The 19171-nt window shown below is 34.9% G+C and overlaps 1 protein-coding gene across 1 annotated transcript in view; it reads right to left on the bottom strand.

The window, feature by feature from the left end:
* Window positions 1-3983: 3983 nt before the first annotated feature.
* The window catches only part of CNTN5 (contactin 5), a 551533-nt gene continuing 536345 nt past the window's right edge, over window positions 3984-19171 (bottom strand). Inside the window, exons 21-25 of the mRNA XM_065730018.1 lie at window positions 18228-18337; window positions 8112-8298; window positions 7537-7649; window positions 5791-5959; window positions 3984-4402 (exon numbers count right to left, since the gene is read on the bottom strand). Of these exons, the coding sequence (XP_065586090.1) occupies window positions 4299-4402; window positions 5791-5959; window positions 7537-7649; window positions 8112-8298; window positions 18228-18337 (683 nt within the window). The 3' untranslated portion in view covers window positions 3984-4298. The remainder of the gene's footprint in view (window positions 4403-5790; window positions 5960-7536; window positions 7650-8111; window positions 8299-18227; window positions 18338-19171) is intronic.

Genomic DNA, 19171 nt, shown 5'->3' with positions numbered 1-19171 from the left:
ATGCATCTTTAATACATGCATTCATTCATTATCTTGTTTAAAGTATCAAAAAAAAGTTTACCATAGTAAAGACAAAGTTAATGTTCAGGTCTATATTCACTGGAATTGAGAGAGAAGTCTTAGAGGCTTAGTTTCATGGTCTGTATTATTTTAAGCAGTCTGTGAGTAAACGTGCTAAGGGAAGCTCTTTGTATGACCCTAAAGCTGACTAACTTATTGTAAGTGCTGTTCATTTTGTCACTGACACTGTTTTACTTCAAAACACAGGAAGTAAGTCGGAAGGAAAATGTGTTTTAACTTCAGAGGAAGTTAATGGGATAATTGCTATAAGAGGTAAGAGTGGTTTGTGGTCTGATTGAAGTTCTGATAGATATGGATTTTCTATATGCACATTTCTGCATGTCAGCAAAAACAGGTCATTACACTTTTCTGTGACATTCCTAACTAATTTAATGGAAGTCCTGATATAATATGCTATTTAAGCCATACCGATTTTGAAATTGAAGTCTCAGTTTTAGTGGTGGCCAGGGCAATCTATTTCTATTTCCAAAATGGGCTTTTTGACTTCTTACTATACTGCAAAGTCACTTACCCCTGTAAATATGCATTTCATAAAAAACTGATTAGGGATTATTAAAATGTCAAATGAAACTCCAAAAAGGAAAATATTGACTATAATTGAGTAATCCTATATTATATTTTTCCCCAAAATGTTAAGTATCTTTTTGGGAGCATTTTTTTCTTGTGATTTTTTTACACACATTTTTTCAATATTAAGACAAAGAGACAGTACTTTTCAGTAGAACTTGAAATGGTCATGATGTACTTTTATGCCTACATGGCTATGGGTTGCTAATGACACCTGAAAGAATATCACATGTTCCAGAAGAATCCCTGAAAATACTTCACTGTAGTGAATTGTCCTTGGTGGCTTTCTTATAAAGCACTTTTCAAGATCTTTTAATATTCCAGAGAGCTTTTACCTCTGAAGTTAATTTGCAGTCTTATTTAGCAATGTTTGTTAATTATAGTTTCATGTTAAAAGTTCCAGTCTCATTGTAGCTTTCAGTTATTCAATTATGAAAGTAATAACTACCCAGGAAAAACAAAATAGAACAGAAATTAGAAAGATGTAAAAAATTGATTTTACACATTCACTGTTTTAGATTCATTGTCTTTTTTTTTGAAAATCATGTAAATAGAAGATAGTTGCTGTTGCAATCCAAAAAAGTCTGTATCACCCTGTACTCTACAAATACAATTCAGGAGCTGACAGGAGATAGATAAAAGTCAATAAAAAGAGAATTATTTATTAAAAAGATCTAATGTTACAAGAACAGTACACAGGAACTATTATATTACTGTGTCTTCCACGTGTTATATACCATTATATATAGAATATATACAGATTGTATACAATATATCTAACATTTTTATATGGGTTATGATGGTATCTTCCTTTTGGTCTGCAAAACAAACTTTCTTAACAACTGTTATTTTCCAGATAGATAGTGTGTCATTCTACAAAAATACAGTCTCAGTGATGCTAGACTGCATTATTACAAACTTTTACATGAAAAAGGAAAGAGCTCTTCAATGAAACTAAAAAGTATGTTATGAAAAGGAAAGATTCTACTTCAGAGTAACAAATGTTTAATATGTAAGTACTGAAACATTTAAAATATGTATTTTGCATTTAAATATATTAATAAACATATTTTGTTCATGTTGAATACAAAACATATTTCTGTTTTTTTTCCCTGCATTACAAATGCATAACCTGATGGTACGTCAGTATTTCTATCTGTATTTTATACTAGAGATTGAGATATAGCTGGATGTATCTCTTATCTCCTTATTGGACTTCCATTCTTCTTCTAATACACAGCCATTTATTGTATTCAGAAAGTTAACTAAACCGTTACCAGCAGTGACACTAGCCTTTTTGAATACTCTGAAACAAACTGCATTGGCAAACAACTGTATAAAAAATAGATGAAATTATACTTAGCAAATTTTATAAAATAGGCGTTTTATTTTTTGGTTCATCTCTTCATTCTTGTTTTTAACCTTTTGAATAGTGATGGTTTACTAGAGCAAGTTCTCTGCATAGTAGGAATGCAAACCACAACCGGTAGTTATTTTCTTTGAGTTCATTCTCAGGTGCATGTCACCTTCTTGACTTTCACCTCCTAGGCTTTCCTACAAGTAGGGGTGGATACAAGCAGGTCTCCTGTTTGTGACTATACAGATCTCTGCTCATTATCCTGCCCTTGTTTACCCAGTAATATTATAACTAAGTACATTTGAAGCTTATACCTTCACAAATTGATTTAAAATAATTCTGGGTGTCATAGAGTGATAGAATCATTGACTACATTATGTTGGAAGGGACTCACTAGGGTCTTCAAATCCAACTCTGCTTCACTCAAAGCTACCTGAAAACTAAGCCATATTTTGAGAGCATTATCTGAATGTTTCTGGAACTCTGTCAGCCTTGACTTCATGACCACTGCTCTGGAAAACCTGCTCCACTCTCTTCATGAAGAATCTTCTCCTGATATCCTATATAATTCTTCCACCACAAATAAATTAGTAAAGAATCAAGTTTAATCATCTCTGAAAAATTCTAGTGTTAAGTATTCAAAAGGAATGTAGTCATCAGTCAGATTTTTACCCAGCAAGCATTGCAAGTTGGCTGCTGTTTCTCCTAAGAAAGGATATAATTGTAGTATACTATCTAAATGCCAAGTACTATTTTTCTAGTGAGCTGGCAGAATAATAGTACTTTTGTCACAGAACTTGTGAACCAAAACAGATTTGCATCAAAAATTTTAGAAGGATGGGCAGCTAGAACAAATATGCTATTAAAATTTGCCTCTTAAACTCCTCCCAGATTAAGCGTGTTCATTCTAGTCACAGTTCCTTGACATGTAATGGTAAAACAGCATCCCTTATTACAGTATATGTACCTTCACTGTACAAACACGCACATCTTATATAATGTAGATCATTTTGATTTAGGTGCCAATATATGGAAATGCCTTCACATGTAGAAAAACTGTCCAAATTTTGTATTGAGTAAAAAAAAGTTTTTGGCCAACAAAAGCAGGGATTAGAAGTGATAGAACTGTTCCTATCAGAATAAGTTTATATAGTGAGCTATAGAAGTAGTTCCAGACAACAAAATAATTGGAATGATGCTCACTGGTACTTATACAAGCATGTTTTTTCAAACACATTATTCTCCAAGATTTATCCTACTGGAGTATGTATGTGTGAACAACTACATTCCAAAATGTTGATGTTCTTTCTGTTATATGCCTTAATATATGCTTTAACTGGATTACCAAATATACGAAGTATAGAATGTTATCTAAAAAAATGCGCCCAGAGGAAAAAAACAAAGAAGGATGCTGTTGGAAAAAGTAAGTTTATCTACTTAAATTGCTTCATTTGTCCACTTAGCTGCCCAGCATATATCATGTTTAAATCCTCAGTGGAGATTTCATTGCCAAATGTATTAGGAAATCTTTTCTTATTGAAAATAAATATTTGACTACTTTGACATCAAATCACACAGTATTTGGTGAAAAACAGTGGTAGTTGTTTCTTTTAAAGTTTATATTATTTTCAGTTTACCTCAAAATAAAATAAATGGCTTATTTTCAAATCAATTTTTCCAATTTTTGAATGTTCCGTCTAGTATTGTCTATATAGCTTTTCTATTTTCATATATATTTATGCATTTTAATAACAATTTTTCTTTATTTTTGCAGTGCATACATATATCAATTGCCCTTTCATTGCACTCTTGTCAATAGGAATAGCCAACCATGTAGAATGCAAGAAGTGTTAGATAAAGTTGTATCAAATATTGTTCTCTAAAGAATGTTGTTCATTTTTTTTTTAAACCAAACAGATGTACTGTACTAGACATCACTGCTAAAACACCTAATGATACATAACAGGGGTCACCAAAATTGAACATATTAAAAAAGTAAAGTACATTTGACAGAAATTACATTTGCTTACAAAAGTTTATTACATACAATCTGCATATTTTTTGGGCAAAGAAATGTCCCCTCCTCCAGAGGACCTTTACAAAAACTTAAGAGAAAAAAACCTGATGAACTTTTGACTGTGTCTCCAACACACCTCTAAGTGCACCACAGGTATTTCTATGGGTCTTTAAGCATTAGCTTGGGTTTCCTGTTGCTCCACAGACATAAAACTCCATCCCTTGTTGTCATCAAGCTAAAGCAAATAAATAACAACAACAACAAAGTCTGCAGTCTTCACCATGAAGTTGAAGGAACCATCAGTACCAAAAGCAAAGTTACAGAGGATGAGGAAGTAGAGAACATATGTAAGGTGGACTGAGCACTTGTTACTTTCCCTCCTGAAATTGAAAGGAAAGTAATTAAAGAAGTGATATAATAAACAAATCTTAGTACATTAAGAAACTAAATTTTACTAAATTTTTTTTTTCTTTAATGATGAACAAAAGTCTAACTTTTGGGCAGAGTAAATCCAAATTAGTTTCCCTACACTTGCATAATAAAATGTGGTTTTAAGATTATTTCTAAAGAATCCCACATTCTGAATTCTCACATTCGCTCTGCAAATTAATAGAAAAATCATAGAAAATAGGTAAGTTTTATACCTTAATATTCATAAAGAATTAGGTTGCAGAAGGTGCCCTGAGTCACAAATATAAACACTCTTTTTGGTAGAAAAAATGAAAGCTTGTGATTGATACTGATATTTGTCCAGGTCTTTTGCCCTGTAGACCAGTGATGTTTTAAGATCATACTGGACTCCCTTAATTACAGTTGAAATTTTAAGTATAGATTGAATTTTCAAGCCTTGACACTTTATAGTACTCCTGAAGGACTAACAAGCAGTGCTTAATAGAATATGTTAGAATATAGAATGTTTAACAGTAAATGTTATTAAAAAGGTAGAATTAAAATGCCATATTTTCTTTGACAAAAGACAATGTTATTTATTTATTTTCTTCTCACTAATCCTTACACTTTTTTCTTAACTGTAATACTGTTATAGTTTATATTCTTCAGTTACATCACAATAATTACACTGATACTGCAATTGTCATATCTAATCAAAAGAATCAGCTGACCTCACAGAGAAACACAGCTTATTTTCTGACACAGGTAAGCAGAGGATTCAAGTACCTAAATTAAAATACTTGATTACATTTCAGCAGTGTTAGATGTTCCTCCTCCTTCACAATGATGCATTGTATGTATCCTCTAAATCGTGTATCATATCTACAAGCTCTGACTAAAAGTTAGAGATATCTTAAAACATCTCAGTTGCCTTTTAATATCAAATTGTGACAAAACATTTAAATTCTCCCTGTAAGATCAGCTGAATCTTAATCAGCTTAAGTCTAGGCTTAACTACTGGTCTCTATGAATTATTTCTCCAGTAACTATACTGAAATCTGAGACACCTATTTCCCACCTAGACATCCATAACTTGTTTAGTTTTCTAGATATAACCTTAAAAAGGCACAGATTTCTTGTATATTTGGGATTTTGTTCATTAGCTCCACTTGGATGCCTAAGACACTCTTGAGAATCTCAAATGGTGTTAGATACACATGTTGTAGCGTAGGAAATAAATATTGCAATCCATAACTTTTTACAAATGCTAGGGACAATTTTTTTTCAGGAAGAGTATAATAGAGTTTTCTTTGCTTTTTAATGATCATTGTTATAATTGTCATAACTTCCATTCCACCAAGTATAAATGTGACCTTACCTGCATTAGATGGAACTCTAATCTGAGGACTAGAAGTCCCATCACCTCCTTCACTGACTGCACAGACTTCAATAATGTAGACACCAACATCAGGAAGAATTACCACTGCAGAAGTTTTCTGTGTTTCTATAACTTGACTGGTGCTTTGGCCTTCTTGCCTAAGTAACACCTATAGCCAATAAAGTAGATAGTAATAGTGGAGATCATTCAAGTTACATATCAGACATTTTGTGTGTATAGTACAACCACTGAAATGTTAGGTGTTTCATGATTTTGTTAAGGAGAGCAGTTATCTGCTTTTACATCTCCCTTCATTGCCCCCTTCTTCTCCCGTACCAAATGGCTTCCAAATAGTAACAGCCAAGTATATTAGCAATTAATGAATGTGAAAAGACACTGGATAGGATCCGAAGTGAAGATACAGGACTTGCCTTCTCCCCTGTTAGGTAGTTATCTGCTTTTACATCTCCCTTCATTGCCCCCTTCTTAAGCAGTTATCTGCTTTTACATCTCCCTTCATTGCCCCCTTCCTCTCCCGTACCAAATGGCTTCCAAATAGTAACAGCCAAGTATATTAGCAATTAATGAATGTGAAAAGACACTGGATAGGATCCGAAGTGAAGATACAGGACTTGCCTTCTCCCCTGTTAGGTATTACACATTATTTTTCGAAGTGCCAACATTCCTTAAGATGCATTTTGGGTTTCATTTGATTAAATTCTTATTCCCAAATTCATATGGATATTCAAAATTTTGATGAATTCAAGCATAAGAAAATGCCCTAAATAAAGTCCTTACTGTGTTTACCTTAGCTGGCTAAGTCAATGCCAAATAGCTCAGATGTATCCCTGAGTCTCTTTTGAAACTCATTACATGCTTCTGTGAATTAGGAGAAATGCTGGAGCTGCCTTTTTGATATTTCAGCATAAGAATTTGTGTTTACAGACAAAACTGAAAAGGTCTAAGAGGTGTAAAAAGGAAAAGCACCCACTCAAAGTTTTTTAGAATCTCAGCAATGCTGATAAAGGTCAAAAAACTTCCTGGCTTACTGAATCAATTTACATTCTCATTGTGACATTTCTTCTTGTATTTAATGGAATACCAGATTGTAGTCTAGAGAAATGGTCGTATGTCTGCTTCAGATTACCCCAAAAATTCTCACTACGAACACAGATATTTTTTCTTTTAAATTTTAAATTTAAATGAATTCTGCATCTGTTTATAATTTGTCATTTAAATGTTAATCAGAATTTTGCTGGTTTGAACTTCATAATTTTAAATGCCAGATGATTGTTGATTATCAATACCATAATAATAAAAAAAAACCCATACATAAACATTTTTGATTTTGTTTCATAAAAATAGTAATTCTAATCTCATGGTAAGGTGTCTCATTGTTCTGCATTTCTTTAGATCCTACTGTAAACACAGTTAAATTGAAGTGTTAATAGGAAATTAATTGTACTAGCCTTATTGATAGCTAGTTTTCAGCCAAGTATGATGAAGTGATACACTCATATAGAGCTTACTCAGTGTATAATCACCATTTGAAAGTCTTAACACAGAAAATATTGGGACATTTAGCACTTTTCAATTTTATTTATTGCTTTTTATGGTGAAAACTGATTTCAGATAATCTGTACAGTATACTTACACAAGAAAACTGTAAAGAAAAAAAAATAAAAGAAAATAGGGAATAGGAATAATTGTTTAAAAGAAAGTTTATGAAGAAGGGGAGCCACTGACCTTGTATCCCATTACCTCAGATTCATTAGCTAGAGGTCTGACTGGCTCCCATCCAAGAGACACATGAGAACCATCCTGTATCCACATAACATTACTTGGTGCTTGGCTGGGAGCTGAGAAGAAAAAATAACAGCATAAACAGAAATATATTTTTAGAAAGTTCCTTTAAAATCAAAACAGAATTACGTCAATCTTCTACTATAATTGCAACTAGAAGTGTTAACAGGCTCCCAGCTGTAGCAGGAGTTTTGCTATTACTCTTTTTCCCACTATTTTCCATTATAATTTTTCCAAAAATTAGCATTTAGATTGGTCCAACTCAACCCATAGATTTTTCAGAACTTACAAACTGGAACTGTTTTATCTCTATAAAAAATACATTATATATTAGGAAAATAATCTTTGTTACGAAGGTAAAAAACATATGAATTCACATCTATGCATAGAAGCAAAGCCACTTGTCAGAACTATACGTGATTCCTGGTTGTTATATTATCTTACTAAAGGGAGATTGAAGAGGGCAGTTTGCTTCCTTACTGCTTCTTCCTTTGAGCCAAGTTACTGAAATCACTTACGGGACTTCTTGGTTGCTACACGCACAGCTGTGCTAGGTGGTCCATACCCTGCAGCGTTGTATGCCCGCACAGTTAGATGATATAATGTGTTTCCTTCTAACCCTGTCAGAAGGAGAGACGACTCATTTCCTGCAGTTTTCACCTTTTCTGCTGCTTCTTCCTGTTCCATGTCTTTCCAGTAACCAATCTGCCAACAAATGATCAAAGAAAAGATTAATGCACGCATTTGGGATGCTCAAGATTTGCATATTTTCCTGTGGTACGTTTATTTGCCAGTTCTGCCTACTGTCTGATCTTTTTTTTTTTTTGTCTAAAGTGGTGAGAATCAGATCATGGAATTATCTAAAGCATGTTGAATTTCTGTGCACTGACGGAAGATATGACTAGCAAGATCAAAGATTAGAAGATGAATGCTGGAAGGAAATCAAAAGTATTTCAGGGAATTCAAGAGGAGCTCAATCATTTTTAAGTTACAAGAAGTATCTATCTTCAGCCCAGAACACTCAGATCATATCAGTTCAAAGATGGAATGAGCAATATTCACTTCCTAGTTCTGGAGCTCAGAGCTGCAAGGTTTTTTATCAATGTAATGATCAGGAAATGACAAAATACCAGAGGAAATCTTACACTGAACTGGAAAATCTTATCTGAATAAAAAGAAGGAAATGTATTCAGTTTTAGTTCTTGGATATAGACAAGTTTCTTTAAATGTAGTTTTGATATTTGATATATCTGTCCTTTTGTCAACATTTTATGCACTGGTTCAGTCTGGTTCTGTCACTAATGCAGCTGGGGAAACACAGATCCACACCCCAGGAAAAGGGAGAGTGGGGAGGAAAGGGGAAGTGTAGGGAGATGGACCTGTAAACAAAACAGCAGCAATGATCTGAGGAGGAAAACTAATTTACTAAATAAGATATCGGAATACAAAATAACACAATATAATACAGTATAATTAGAATTGAAGCAATTAAATCAAATAAAGTGATAGAGTGTGTCCAAACACCGAAGGCCTTACTCTAAAGCTGAAGGCGAGACAATTAAGGAACCTCCACTGCTGAGATGATCAGCAAAAGGGTGAGTCTCAGAATTTGTGTGTGGTTTTATCTTTCCCTCTGAATGGAAAAGGGGAATGCAAAGTCCTCTGGGGTGTGTATTTCTTCTTCTCTTCTGAGAACCAGTTACCTGGAAATTCAGCAGACCATGGAGCTGGAGCATTAACTCTTTAACTCCCAGTGCCTCACATGATGTTATGATGTGGAATACTGATAATGAAATCATAAATTGATGACATCTTTCTTTTCAGTCATAACAAACTTAATTTGGTAGTTTGTGGTCCATAATTCTGGTGTTTGTGTTGAATATATTATAATTTCAAAGGTCTAATATTGAGCTATGAATTTGTCAAGTCTCTTTCCTCAGAGACAGATATTTGCAAGGCTTAACTGGAAAAAAACATATTAATGTCTTTTGCTAATGCATCTAGGTGACCTCCACTAGTAAGGTAGTTCTCACAGGGCACTATTTTCCCTAACAGAAGATGTCACTAATGTACCATTCAAGCAGCTATATTCAGCTTACCATTTTTCATGATGAGACCTACTTGCACTTATTCCACACTTTGACCTTTTCTTTGAAATCTGTTGTTTCATAATAAGTTATTCATATTATATCTGGATAAATTTTCCTCTGAGAAAAAGGTCATGGGAAATACAACACTTTTGAGAATATATCCCAGAAAATAATGAAGTAAAATCTCAAGAGATTCACAGAAAAAATAAGACCAATGAGTATAATATTGATCTTTTATAACTGTGCTATGGCAGTCATCAAAAAATGTACAAATATCCAGAAAGACCTGAGGTCTTTTGAGGTCATATCTTCACTGGAGTAAACTGGCTGTGTTCCCTTTGATGGAGCATGTAGCACAATCATCAACTTCTTTAATTGTAAAATTTATGTACAAATTGCATTAATTCATACTTTGACTACAGATAAGATAGCAAATCTAGCTATGTTCAACAGTTGTTGAAATACATGTGATTCTGAAATACACAGGTATTTCACAACCTGAATGCTTAAGTAATACTGATAGTATTTGTAGCAGCACCTACTCACATCTTTCTTTGAGGGAAAAAAGAATTAACAACCACTCATTTACATGGTAGAACTTAACATCTAGTTATTATCTGCTTGGCAGTTATATGCATTAATTTTACTTCTAATGCATCTTTACAGACACAGCACTATAATACTGAGAGTCGCGTAATATTAATCAATGTATGAATGGATACTGAGAGAGCTGTTGTCCTGGAGATGGTATTATCCAGTTAGTCAACTCTGCCAAAGATCTAAAAGAGAAATTATCAGAAAGGAAAAGTGGCTTGCCCAAGATTACACAAGTGAGTGGACAGTGAGTGGCAGGGGTGGAAATGCAACAGACAGTGAAATTCTTACACTAAGAAAGCAAGGAAAAAGAACTGAAGTTGCTCAGTATGTATCACTGTGGTAGCTAATTCAGAGCACAGCATGTCCCAGTGTACAAGACAGTAGACCAAGCCCAGGTTTTGTACTGCTGCTTAGTTTTGTTGTGAAAACATGATTTTCCAGATATTGCTGTTCTCCATCGCAGCTTATATGGTACTGAAGCTAATTTTATTTCTGTATGTTAACACTGCAAAAATAATCATGGCATACTCCCTTACTACTGCTATACCACATGACAAAGGATTTGTTCCTTGGCATAGGGCTGTATTTTGGGGAATTAATATATATATACATTATTAACCAGCAAAAACATGAAACACAAGTGGCAATGCTTCTATTTCACTAACTCCTGTACTTCAAAGCCTTTCAAATTTGAGCCAAGCCTTGTCCGTGCATTTCAAATTCTCCTTCTCCCTTAAAGCTTTACCGAGTGAGTCTGGGCTTTGATCTCAAAATAGGTTTCTGTCTTTCTCTCTATGAACGCAACTGTTTGTTAACAGCTGAAGGAGCTCAAGGAAAAAATGATTAAAAAAAACCTCAAATGAATTTCAACAGGTGGGAAAACTTACATTGGTTTGTACCAGGATGAAGATACTGCTGATCTTAAAAATTGTTGGACAGGTTTCTTAAAACAGAGGATTTGTTTATCTATAGTTATATGTGCCATTAAAAAAAAATAAAAAAAATTACCCTTGCTATTTTCCATAGCCTTTGTTGGTCAAAATGGATTTACCAGGTGTTGTTTTTTTTTTTTTTAAGATAACTTTGAATATTAGTATAACATACAGCATAAACTGCAGAATCACAGAATCGCAGGGTTTGGAATGGACTTCAAGAGATTACTGAATGCAACTCCACTGTTAAAGCAGGTACCCTATAATAGTCACACAGGTAGGTGACCAGACAGGTCTTCAATATCACCACAGAAGGGGACTTCACAACCTCTGTAGGCAACCTATTCCAGAGGTTCCAAATCACCTATTCCAAAATACCTTGTTCCAAATCACAAATGTTTAGTTCATATTTTAGAAAAGGTAAGAAAAAGAAAAAACAGTGAAGGAAAAACCATTTGGTTTGTTCGATACATTACTGCTTGTGAGGTTTTAAAATTTTGCTGTTCTTTTGCTTTCACCTAGAGAAAGTTTTCATATCTGGTTCCTATGAAACAGATCTTTGTAATGGAGAGAAGGAAATAATAATTGAACAACTGAGGAGATGCAGGAACACATTGTCTTTTGCTTTGTCCTGACAGTTTATTAAAAACTCCTGGAAAGTAATTTATCACAATATAGATATTTCTATCTTAACAGTTTTGAAACTCTAATGCTCATAGAAAACTTGCTTAAAGTCTTAGATTTATAGATATCTTAAATAACAGTCTTCTCCCCAACTTGTTTATATGACGTTCATGATAGCACTTCAGTATAACTTCATCAGAACTAACTGCAGGTACTCTTTTCTAAATTCAGTACAGTAAGAGTTACAGTCTGGATATTCTTTCTGTTGACCAAAGTTTCAAATAAAGCATCCCAAATAAGGGCTTAAAGTAGGTAGGATGAATAGAGAGATTTCTTGCAGGCTGTATAAAACACAGAAAATTTCCTGGTCTATCTGATTCATCAACACCTGTTCCAGTGTAACGGAAAATGACCTTGGAGAGATATGAAAGTACAAAAAATGCTGGGAAGAAGGAAAGAAAAGTGAGCTGAAAGAACTGCTGCTAGTCCTGAAAAAGAGAAACCAAGATTCAGATTTCATAAAACTTGGTCTTATCATTTGCAGAAAATCTTTTGGCTCCTTGAGCTGATGCACTGTGCAGTCCTGCTAATAGTTCCAGCACAAAAGCAGCAGTAAAACCAAGCACTTAGAACAGGAAAAGTGTATCATCTACTGCAGCTTTCTGCATCACCTCAAAATATTGGTGTATTTTTGGAACAAGATGATGTTCCTCAAAAATGATAATTAACCTCAGTTGCTTGCCTATCATCATAATGATTGCTGACTGAAAAGGAGAAAGAAAACAATGTTCAGTAAGCTCAGGCTTTGGGTCTTCCCCAGAATACCTTGTATCCTCTTTTTTCAGACACTCATCTCCCACATATTCCTGCATGCACCTAAGATGAAGACTCATATACCAGAACATTGAGAAATATCATTAAATATCTAGTCAAATTATGAAAAATCAATAAATTTTTAGGCTCCTGATTCTGGGTAATAGAAAACAGCAGTTGTAGGAAATTATTCATGACACAGACACTGTAAAAAGCATGGATCTCCTAAGGCCCTCGTGAGAGATCTAGAGTGTGATCTGTATCTTAAGAACTTGAAAAGCTGTTGGAATGCTGTGAGAAATGTTTATAGGCTTCAGGATTTTAGAGGGATTTGAGTAATTTTATAAGCTAAATTGATATATTTAAAGCTTCCCAGTTGTTTATTGCTTGTTCGGGAAAATTCATTCATTCCAAAAGCAAAGCCTTGTAAATTGGTATTCAGGCTGATAAAACTCTAATTCCTCCTTTTTTGTCTTGCCTTACTAGCCTTTGGTAAAAACACTGATATAACCTTTCTAATCTACCTTGAATAATACCTGAGTAAATTAAAATATATATATATTTCCAAAACAGTGTAGATGTTATTTTCTGAATAAATATATATAATTATCTGCATAAACAAAGGACATCTAAGAAACAGCAAAAAACTCTTGGATATTTCTCTTTCAAAGGACAACATATGATACGAACAAGCTTGTAAATGAAGAAACCCTCTCTGAAAATGAGGTTCAAGATTTTCTGTTTTTTATCCATTTTGATTGCAAGATACTCTTTTGATTAACTTAGTCAAGATCCATCCAGAACTGGGGGAATTCAAATGGCAAAGATGTGAGATTTAAGTTCTATACTTAATATTATCTGGTAAAGAATAAATAAAATATAAAATATGTTATTCTAGACAGTACTTCTTTCCCTTTCCCTTTCCTATCAGTGAGTGACAAAGAAAATATTGCCTAAGGCTGAAATAGGTTTTATAACCTTCAGGTTATGGATTTGAAACAGTAAGTATTAACCACACACTGTATTTTTCTACCCTTCTGACAAAGTTTTCAAGCTACTTCTACTTCATCAGAGTGCAGCTGGCACATATTTAGTAAGGTTGAGCGGACAGCTGACAAATCTGTACTGAAGTCAGGAATAATATGTGCTTTGGAAGATGCAAATGAGCACTGCAAACCTTGCATAAAACTCATGTGACATAACAGTTTATGCAGCGGATGCCTTTCAGGGATGACAATGTGCAATTGCACAAGTTACTGTGCCTTTCATTACTCCTTAGTACAAAGTGCAAACAGGGCTGCAGTGAAACTGGGTCACTTCAAACTTGTCTGTACGTAGTAAATACTCTGTCACTTTTGTTGATTAGAGCTCAAGCATTCAACCACTAGAAAAATAACACCTCCCCCTTTTATAATACTACTGCTAAAAGGCCAGGAAATTTGAAGAGTGTGTAGGTGGTTGTCTCTGCCGAGGTGACCACAGGCAGAATACAAATTGAGACATGAGTACAGACTGGCTAGAGACATTATTTTGCATAGGATGCTGTGACCCCTGCTTTAGTGATCACAGTCCACAATAATTCTATACTAGGGGAAAACTGTTAACAAAAAAGAAATCATTCATCTTTTTATCAAAGTAACTGTTTTTTTTTTGTTTGTTTGTTTTTGTTTGGAGTTACAGGCTGTGTTCTGCACTGTCCTACGTATGATAAAACCTTAAAAAACAATTTTTAGCTTAAAATACTGTTCACCAAAGCTGAAGAAAGTGAATCATGATGGGAAGAAGATTTTTCTGCTATACAGGATCCTTCCTTTTGCACCAAAGGAGTGGTTTAAATAGATACTGTCAGTATGTAAGCAAAATTGGTCTGATACAGTGGACTTAGAGTTCCAAAATGGATTCTGTAATGCACTGACTCACTATACCGATCCTTTCCGCTATTATCTCCTTTCTGATGAAATCTTTTCCCACAATAGAACTGAAAACTCTAGCAATATCATCCTTGGATTGTGTTCTGTCCTGCTGACTCATTCAGGGGAGCACTATCTACTCTTCTGTTTATTGAGTAAAGGTGGCTGTGAACATCATTGTTTCTGGGAATGGGAGTGAGAAGAGCAAATACTATTCCCTGAACTATCACTCTGTCAGAAAGCAAGCAAAGAAATTCTGACTAAAATGACCATGAACAAAGAGGGCAAAAAAGGTTATCCCTATTTTCAAATAAAAGTAGCAGCCTCAGAAGAAGGCTCTAATTCCTTCATGGAGAAGCAGGGACATATTTTTATATTTCATATTTGTGTTGTGTAAACTACAGATCCTTTGCTTTAAATATTTACACTGTAATCTTCACACTAGAATCCTGAAACTAGTGTACAGCAGTGAAAAGCTGAAATGTTAATAAAGTTCAATGTTAATGACTACAATATCAATAACAACCTTCATATTCATTCCTAAGAAGTCAGTGAGGGCAGTAAAGCAATTAAGTGCTACCATTGGTATTGGAAAATGCTGCACACCGTGGGTCTAAATACTTTCAAACACAGGAAGATCACCTCTGAACTGAAGAGTCCACTGTTCTGTCTGTCAGAGCCAACTATTACTAGGACTCGTCAGTAGAGCTAAGGGAACTGATTTGAGGCAAGTAATTATGAAAGCAAAATACATTCAAGTTATTAAAGAATAAATTTCTAGAGAAAACATTTTCATCTGAAAAAAATATATCTGTTTTATTGTAAAATGATGTAAGAAAAAGCTCAAAGAACATTTTGAGAATCAATGTGATCGATGGAATGAGGATAAGGGTAGAAATAGTAGGTGTAATTTAAAGACGTCAAAATACCTGAGAGGGAGATAAAAAAAAAAATCATCTTTTTAAAGAGAAAAAGACAAGGTGCAGTGAATAAGTTATACCAGAGGATAAAAGCCTGGCCTGGAAATTGAAGACAGAGGTTAGTAACAAGCACAACACTTCAGCGTGGACAGAGACAATACGTATAAAGTGAAAATATCGGATATAATTTTATTCTCCTTATACATAGAAGTTCTTAAGGTAAGTAGTCAGGTATCAATTTTGCTTCATGAAGCAAGCTATATGCAAAGGAGTAAAAATACTTCTAACATAAAAGAACAGGGCTGAAGAAAAGTGAGTGTGAACTGACAGAGTTTGCAGAGTTCATCATGAAAGTGTATGTAGGGAAGAAATTCAGGCAACTGAGAGTCCTGTGGGGGTTTTTGTCATGGTCACAGCCTGCACAAACTGTAATAATGGAATATCTAAGTAGCAAGAATCTACAGAAAATCATGTAGAAAAAAAGAGTAAAGTAACTGTGTTTAAACTGTGCAGTAAATGTGCTCTACTAGACATGGTTGTCCATGGCTGTCCAATATGGTAGCTCTGGTGGAGCACTTGTTTTTACTCTCAAAGGCCATTGGTGTTGGTTGTCTGATCCCACCTCTTGACCAGACATGCTGTTGAGGGTACACACTGTGATAGTGTGCTGTTGGATCACAAGACTAAAACATAGCTCGGCAGACTGTTACAACTAAAATATAGAGACTGAACTGTAGAGGAGGCTGTGATTTCTGGAGATGGAAGCATGCTTCCCTGCCAGGAGTCTCTTAGTGGTTATCTGAAAAGGTCTGAGGAGGGTGAGGGTGGCACTGCTCTCTAAGGAGAAGTATAGCAGGATCAAATGGTATCATCATGACTCAGAGTAACATTGGGACCTCCTAGGAATGGGCTAAGTCTGATCTGATCTATGGATTGGTAACCAATTAGGGTTACCTAATAGAACCAAAACCATTAGGATTACACAATAGAAACAAGAGTTTGATGATCTTTAAGATCCCTTTCAACCTAAGCCATTCTATGATTCTATGAAGTCTCTTTGCAGCATGACAGGATCCTTTTAAGGTCTGGAGAGCAAATCTGCCCCAGTTCTTCACTGGCCAACAGAATATAAGGTGACAGTCAGTTTCTCTTTTGAGTATTTAAGTCCAAAATTGTTGCAGGAGTTGTATACTTAACGATAGGACTATAACAGTTCTGCAGGTAAATTGTCTGGGGACTGAATATAATAGTTTTGGATCATGGCTTATATGATGAGGACTCAAAGAGTCACTGAAGAAGATGTGAGAAATTAGTACTTGTTACTGAAACCAGATGCCCATTCCTCATTCAAAAATCTTCTAATTCAATTACTTAATTCATACTTGATCTGGACAAAGGAAATGAAGTAATATACTGTAAAGCTATTTTAATGTATAATGGTCTCAGAGGCTATTTTTCCTCACAATTTAAAATACCATATATATAATCTGGAAGGACAAATAAAAGTTTTGAATTATTTTTTTCAGAATATTTGAAATGGGGACATCCTTTGAATGTAAGACAGAGATGAAGACAAATCTGTATTTCTTAGTGAATATTAGAGCTATTACGGTTTTTCCAAATGTTAATAACAAGAACATGAAGGATATAAAAAGTTATAGCTCAGAGTGTTCCTTGCTAATAATTTTTTAAGGACTTTCTGGAGGAAAATATATATTTTTTCAAGATTTAACATAAAAATAAACACTACACAGGAGCTGAGTTTAAGAGCTATATTAAATTCTGACAGCTTGTGATACAAAATATTCAGGATGCATGCACTTTGAGAGTAAAAATATTATTCAATGATATTAATAATGCTAATTGCTGTACTGTAACTTATATTTGGTTTCAACTTGTCAGTCTTCAAGTATCCATTACATTGATATCTGCCTCAGATCTACTTGTTTATTGTCTTTTCTTTGTTATTGCATACAAGAAGGAAAAGGTCAGCACTCTCAAAATGACTAAAACTGGTTAGATAACCTGCACTGCCAAATCAGTAAATTGAGTCTAGGTGGGTTATTTCTTGAGCAGCAGCGTAAGCTGAATCACAAGGTTAGAATGAATCACAGTAGCCCCAACAGACGGATTTATTCCTAGATTCAGTATATTCCTTGAGATTTGGAATGTAAACTGGGTCTGAAGATACAATTGGATGCAAAGGATTGAGATGATCCAACGCCACCAGTTTCAAGTCCCAGGTCACAGAGGGCTGTCTCCAAGCCCTCCCTTTGTTTATGGACAGTGCTGCTACTGCTTCCCATCCTGCCATCCGACCTTTTGTGATCTGCCCAGCAGATGTCCCCCGGCTGCTGCTGGATGAGAGCACAGGGATTTCAAAGGCTGCTTTTTTGTATCTTGGTTGCTCTCAGTAAATAACAAATTTGAACTGGTCACTGGGAGCTGGAAACAGTCAATACCTAATCTTCCCCAGCCTGTGAACGTGGCATGCTGGGTCACTTGTGGTTCTTTCAGCTCTTTTTGAAGTGTCAAAGAGATGCTATGGGAACTGGTGTTGAACAGTTTTTAAGCACAAATAAATAAAAGATGTGCCAGTGCTACAGCTGTGACTGTTGTTCTACAGCTAGTTATGTGTATGCTAAAATGAGTATATTTTCTGTTGAAGTTAAACTACTTCACACGTTAACAGAATGCATTGCTAGCAAAATCAACAAGACTTCTCATTATGATATTCTGTGTTCATACCTCAAATCCCTGTGGTCTTCCTAGACTTTCTTTAATATGTTTCCACGCAACAAGAATCTCTGATACAGACAAACTCGTAGCTTTGACATCGATAGGAGCAGCAGTGGGTTCTGTATTAAGAAAAATTGAAACAATAAACCTCCACTGTAACAACTTGTATTTATCAAAAACACTCCATCTGAAACTGTCATTTGCTTCCCTTATTCTACCTTAATACTCACAAAAAGGTATGACACTTATGGGGAACATGAAAAACTGAACAAGATTAAGAGATTATTATTGTTGTACTTCTTTATTTGTGTCATGCTACATCAATGTCTTATCTCTGATGATGGGTGCAGGAAACTGTGACAGGATCCCTTATGATTTTTTTTTTAAATCTTTTATGTTTCTAAATGACCTCCTCCCTCCTCCCACTTTTCATCCTCCTTGATCAGCTTTGCTTCAGAAATAAATAGTGTGTTCATTCTCTTCCTTGCTTTTGAGTGCCTTTTTTCCAGCTCAGATTGAATGATACCTAACCAGTGTGCTCAGTCAATCTTATGAAGTATTTACTGTTTGAGGTACTAGAATTCTCTCTCTCTTTATCTGTGTCGTTACCATTGGCCCTATGTCTGTGTTTCTATCTCCATGCAACTCATAGCATGCTATGTAGCCCTGACCTTTTGATGATCTCAACCAGAGAACCTGTAGTGTAGGGCGGTCCTCCCTGCCCTCTCTCTGGGGTGGGCATCCTTTAATGAAGCAGGGGAATGGAAAAGGTTCACACCACTGGCTTAGGGCTGCTCAGTTTTGTTGCCATAGTCAAGTTCTATTTTGCATTTTGAAATAAGTGAGCACTTCATAGATGTCCAGCATCCTTTGGTGGCTGGATATTTATCTGGGTAAATACATAGATTTGCTGAGGTATGTTGTTGAACCACAGTAAACAATTGTATTCTCAC

Source organism: Cyrtonyx montezumae, unplaced genomic scaffold (genome assembly GCF_038088225.1).
Source record: "Cyrtonyx montezumae isolate F1298 unplaced genomic scaffold, pur_monq_1.0 scaffold_12, whole genome shotgun sequence".
NCBI lineage: Eukaryota > Metazoa > Chordata > Aves > Galliformes > Odontophoridae > Cyrtonyx > Cyrtonyx montezumae.
This window is presented reverse-complemented; position numbering and strand designations above follow the sequence as displayed.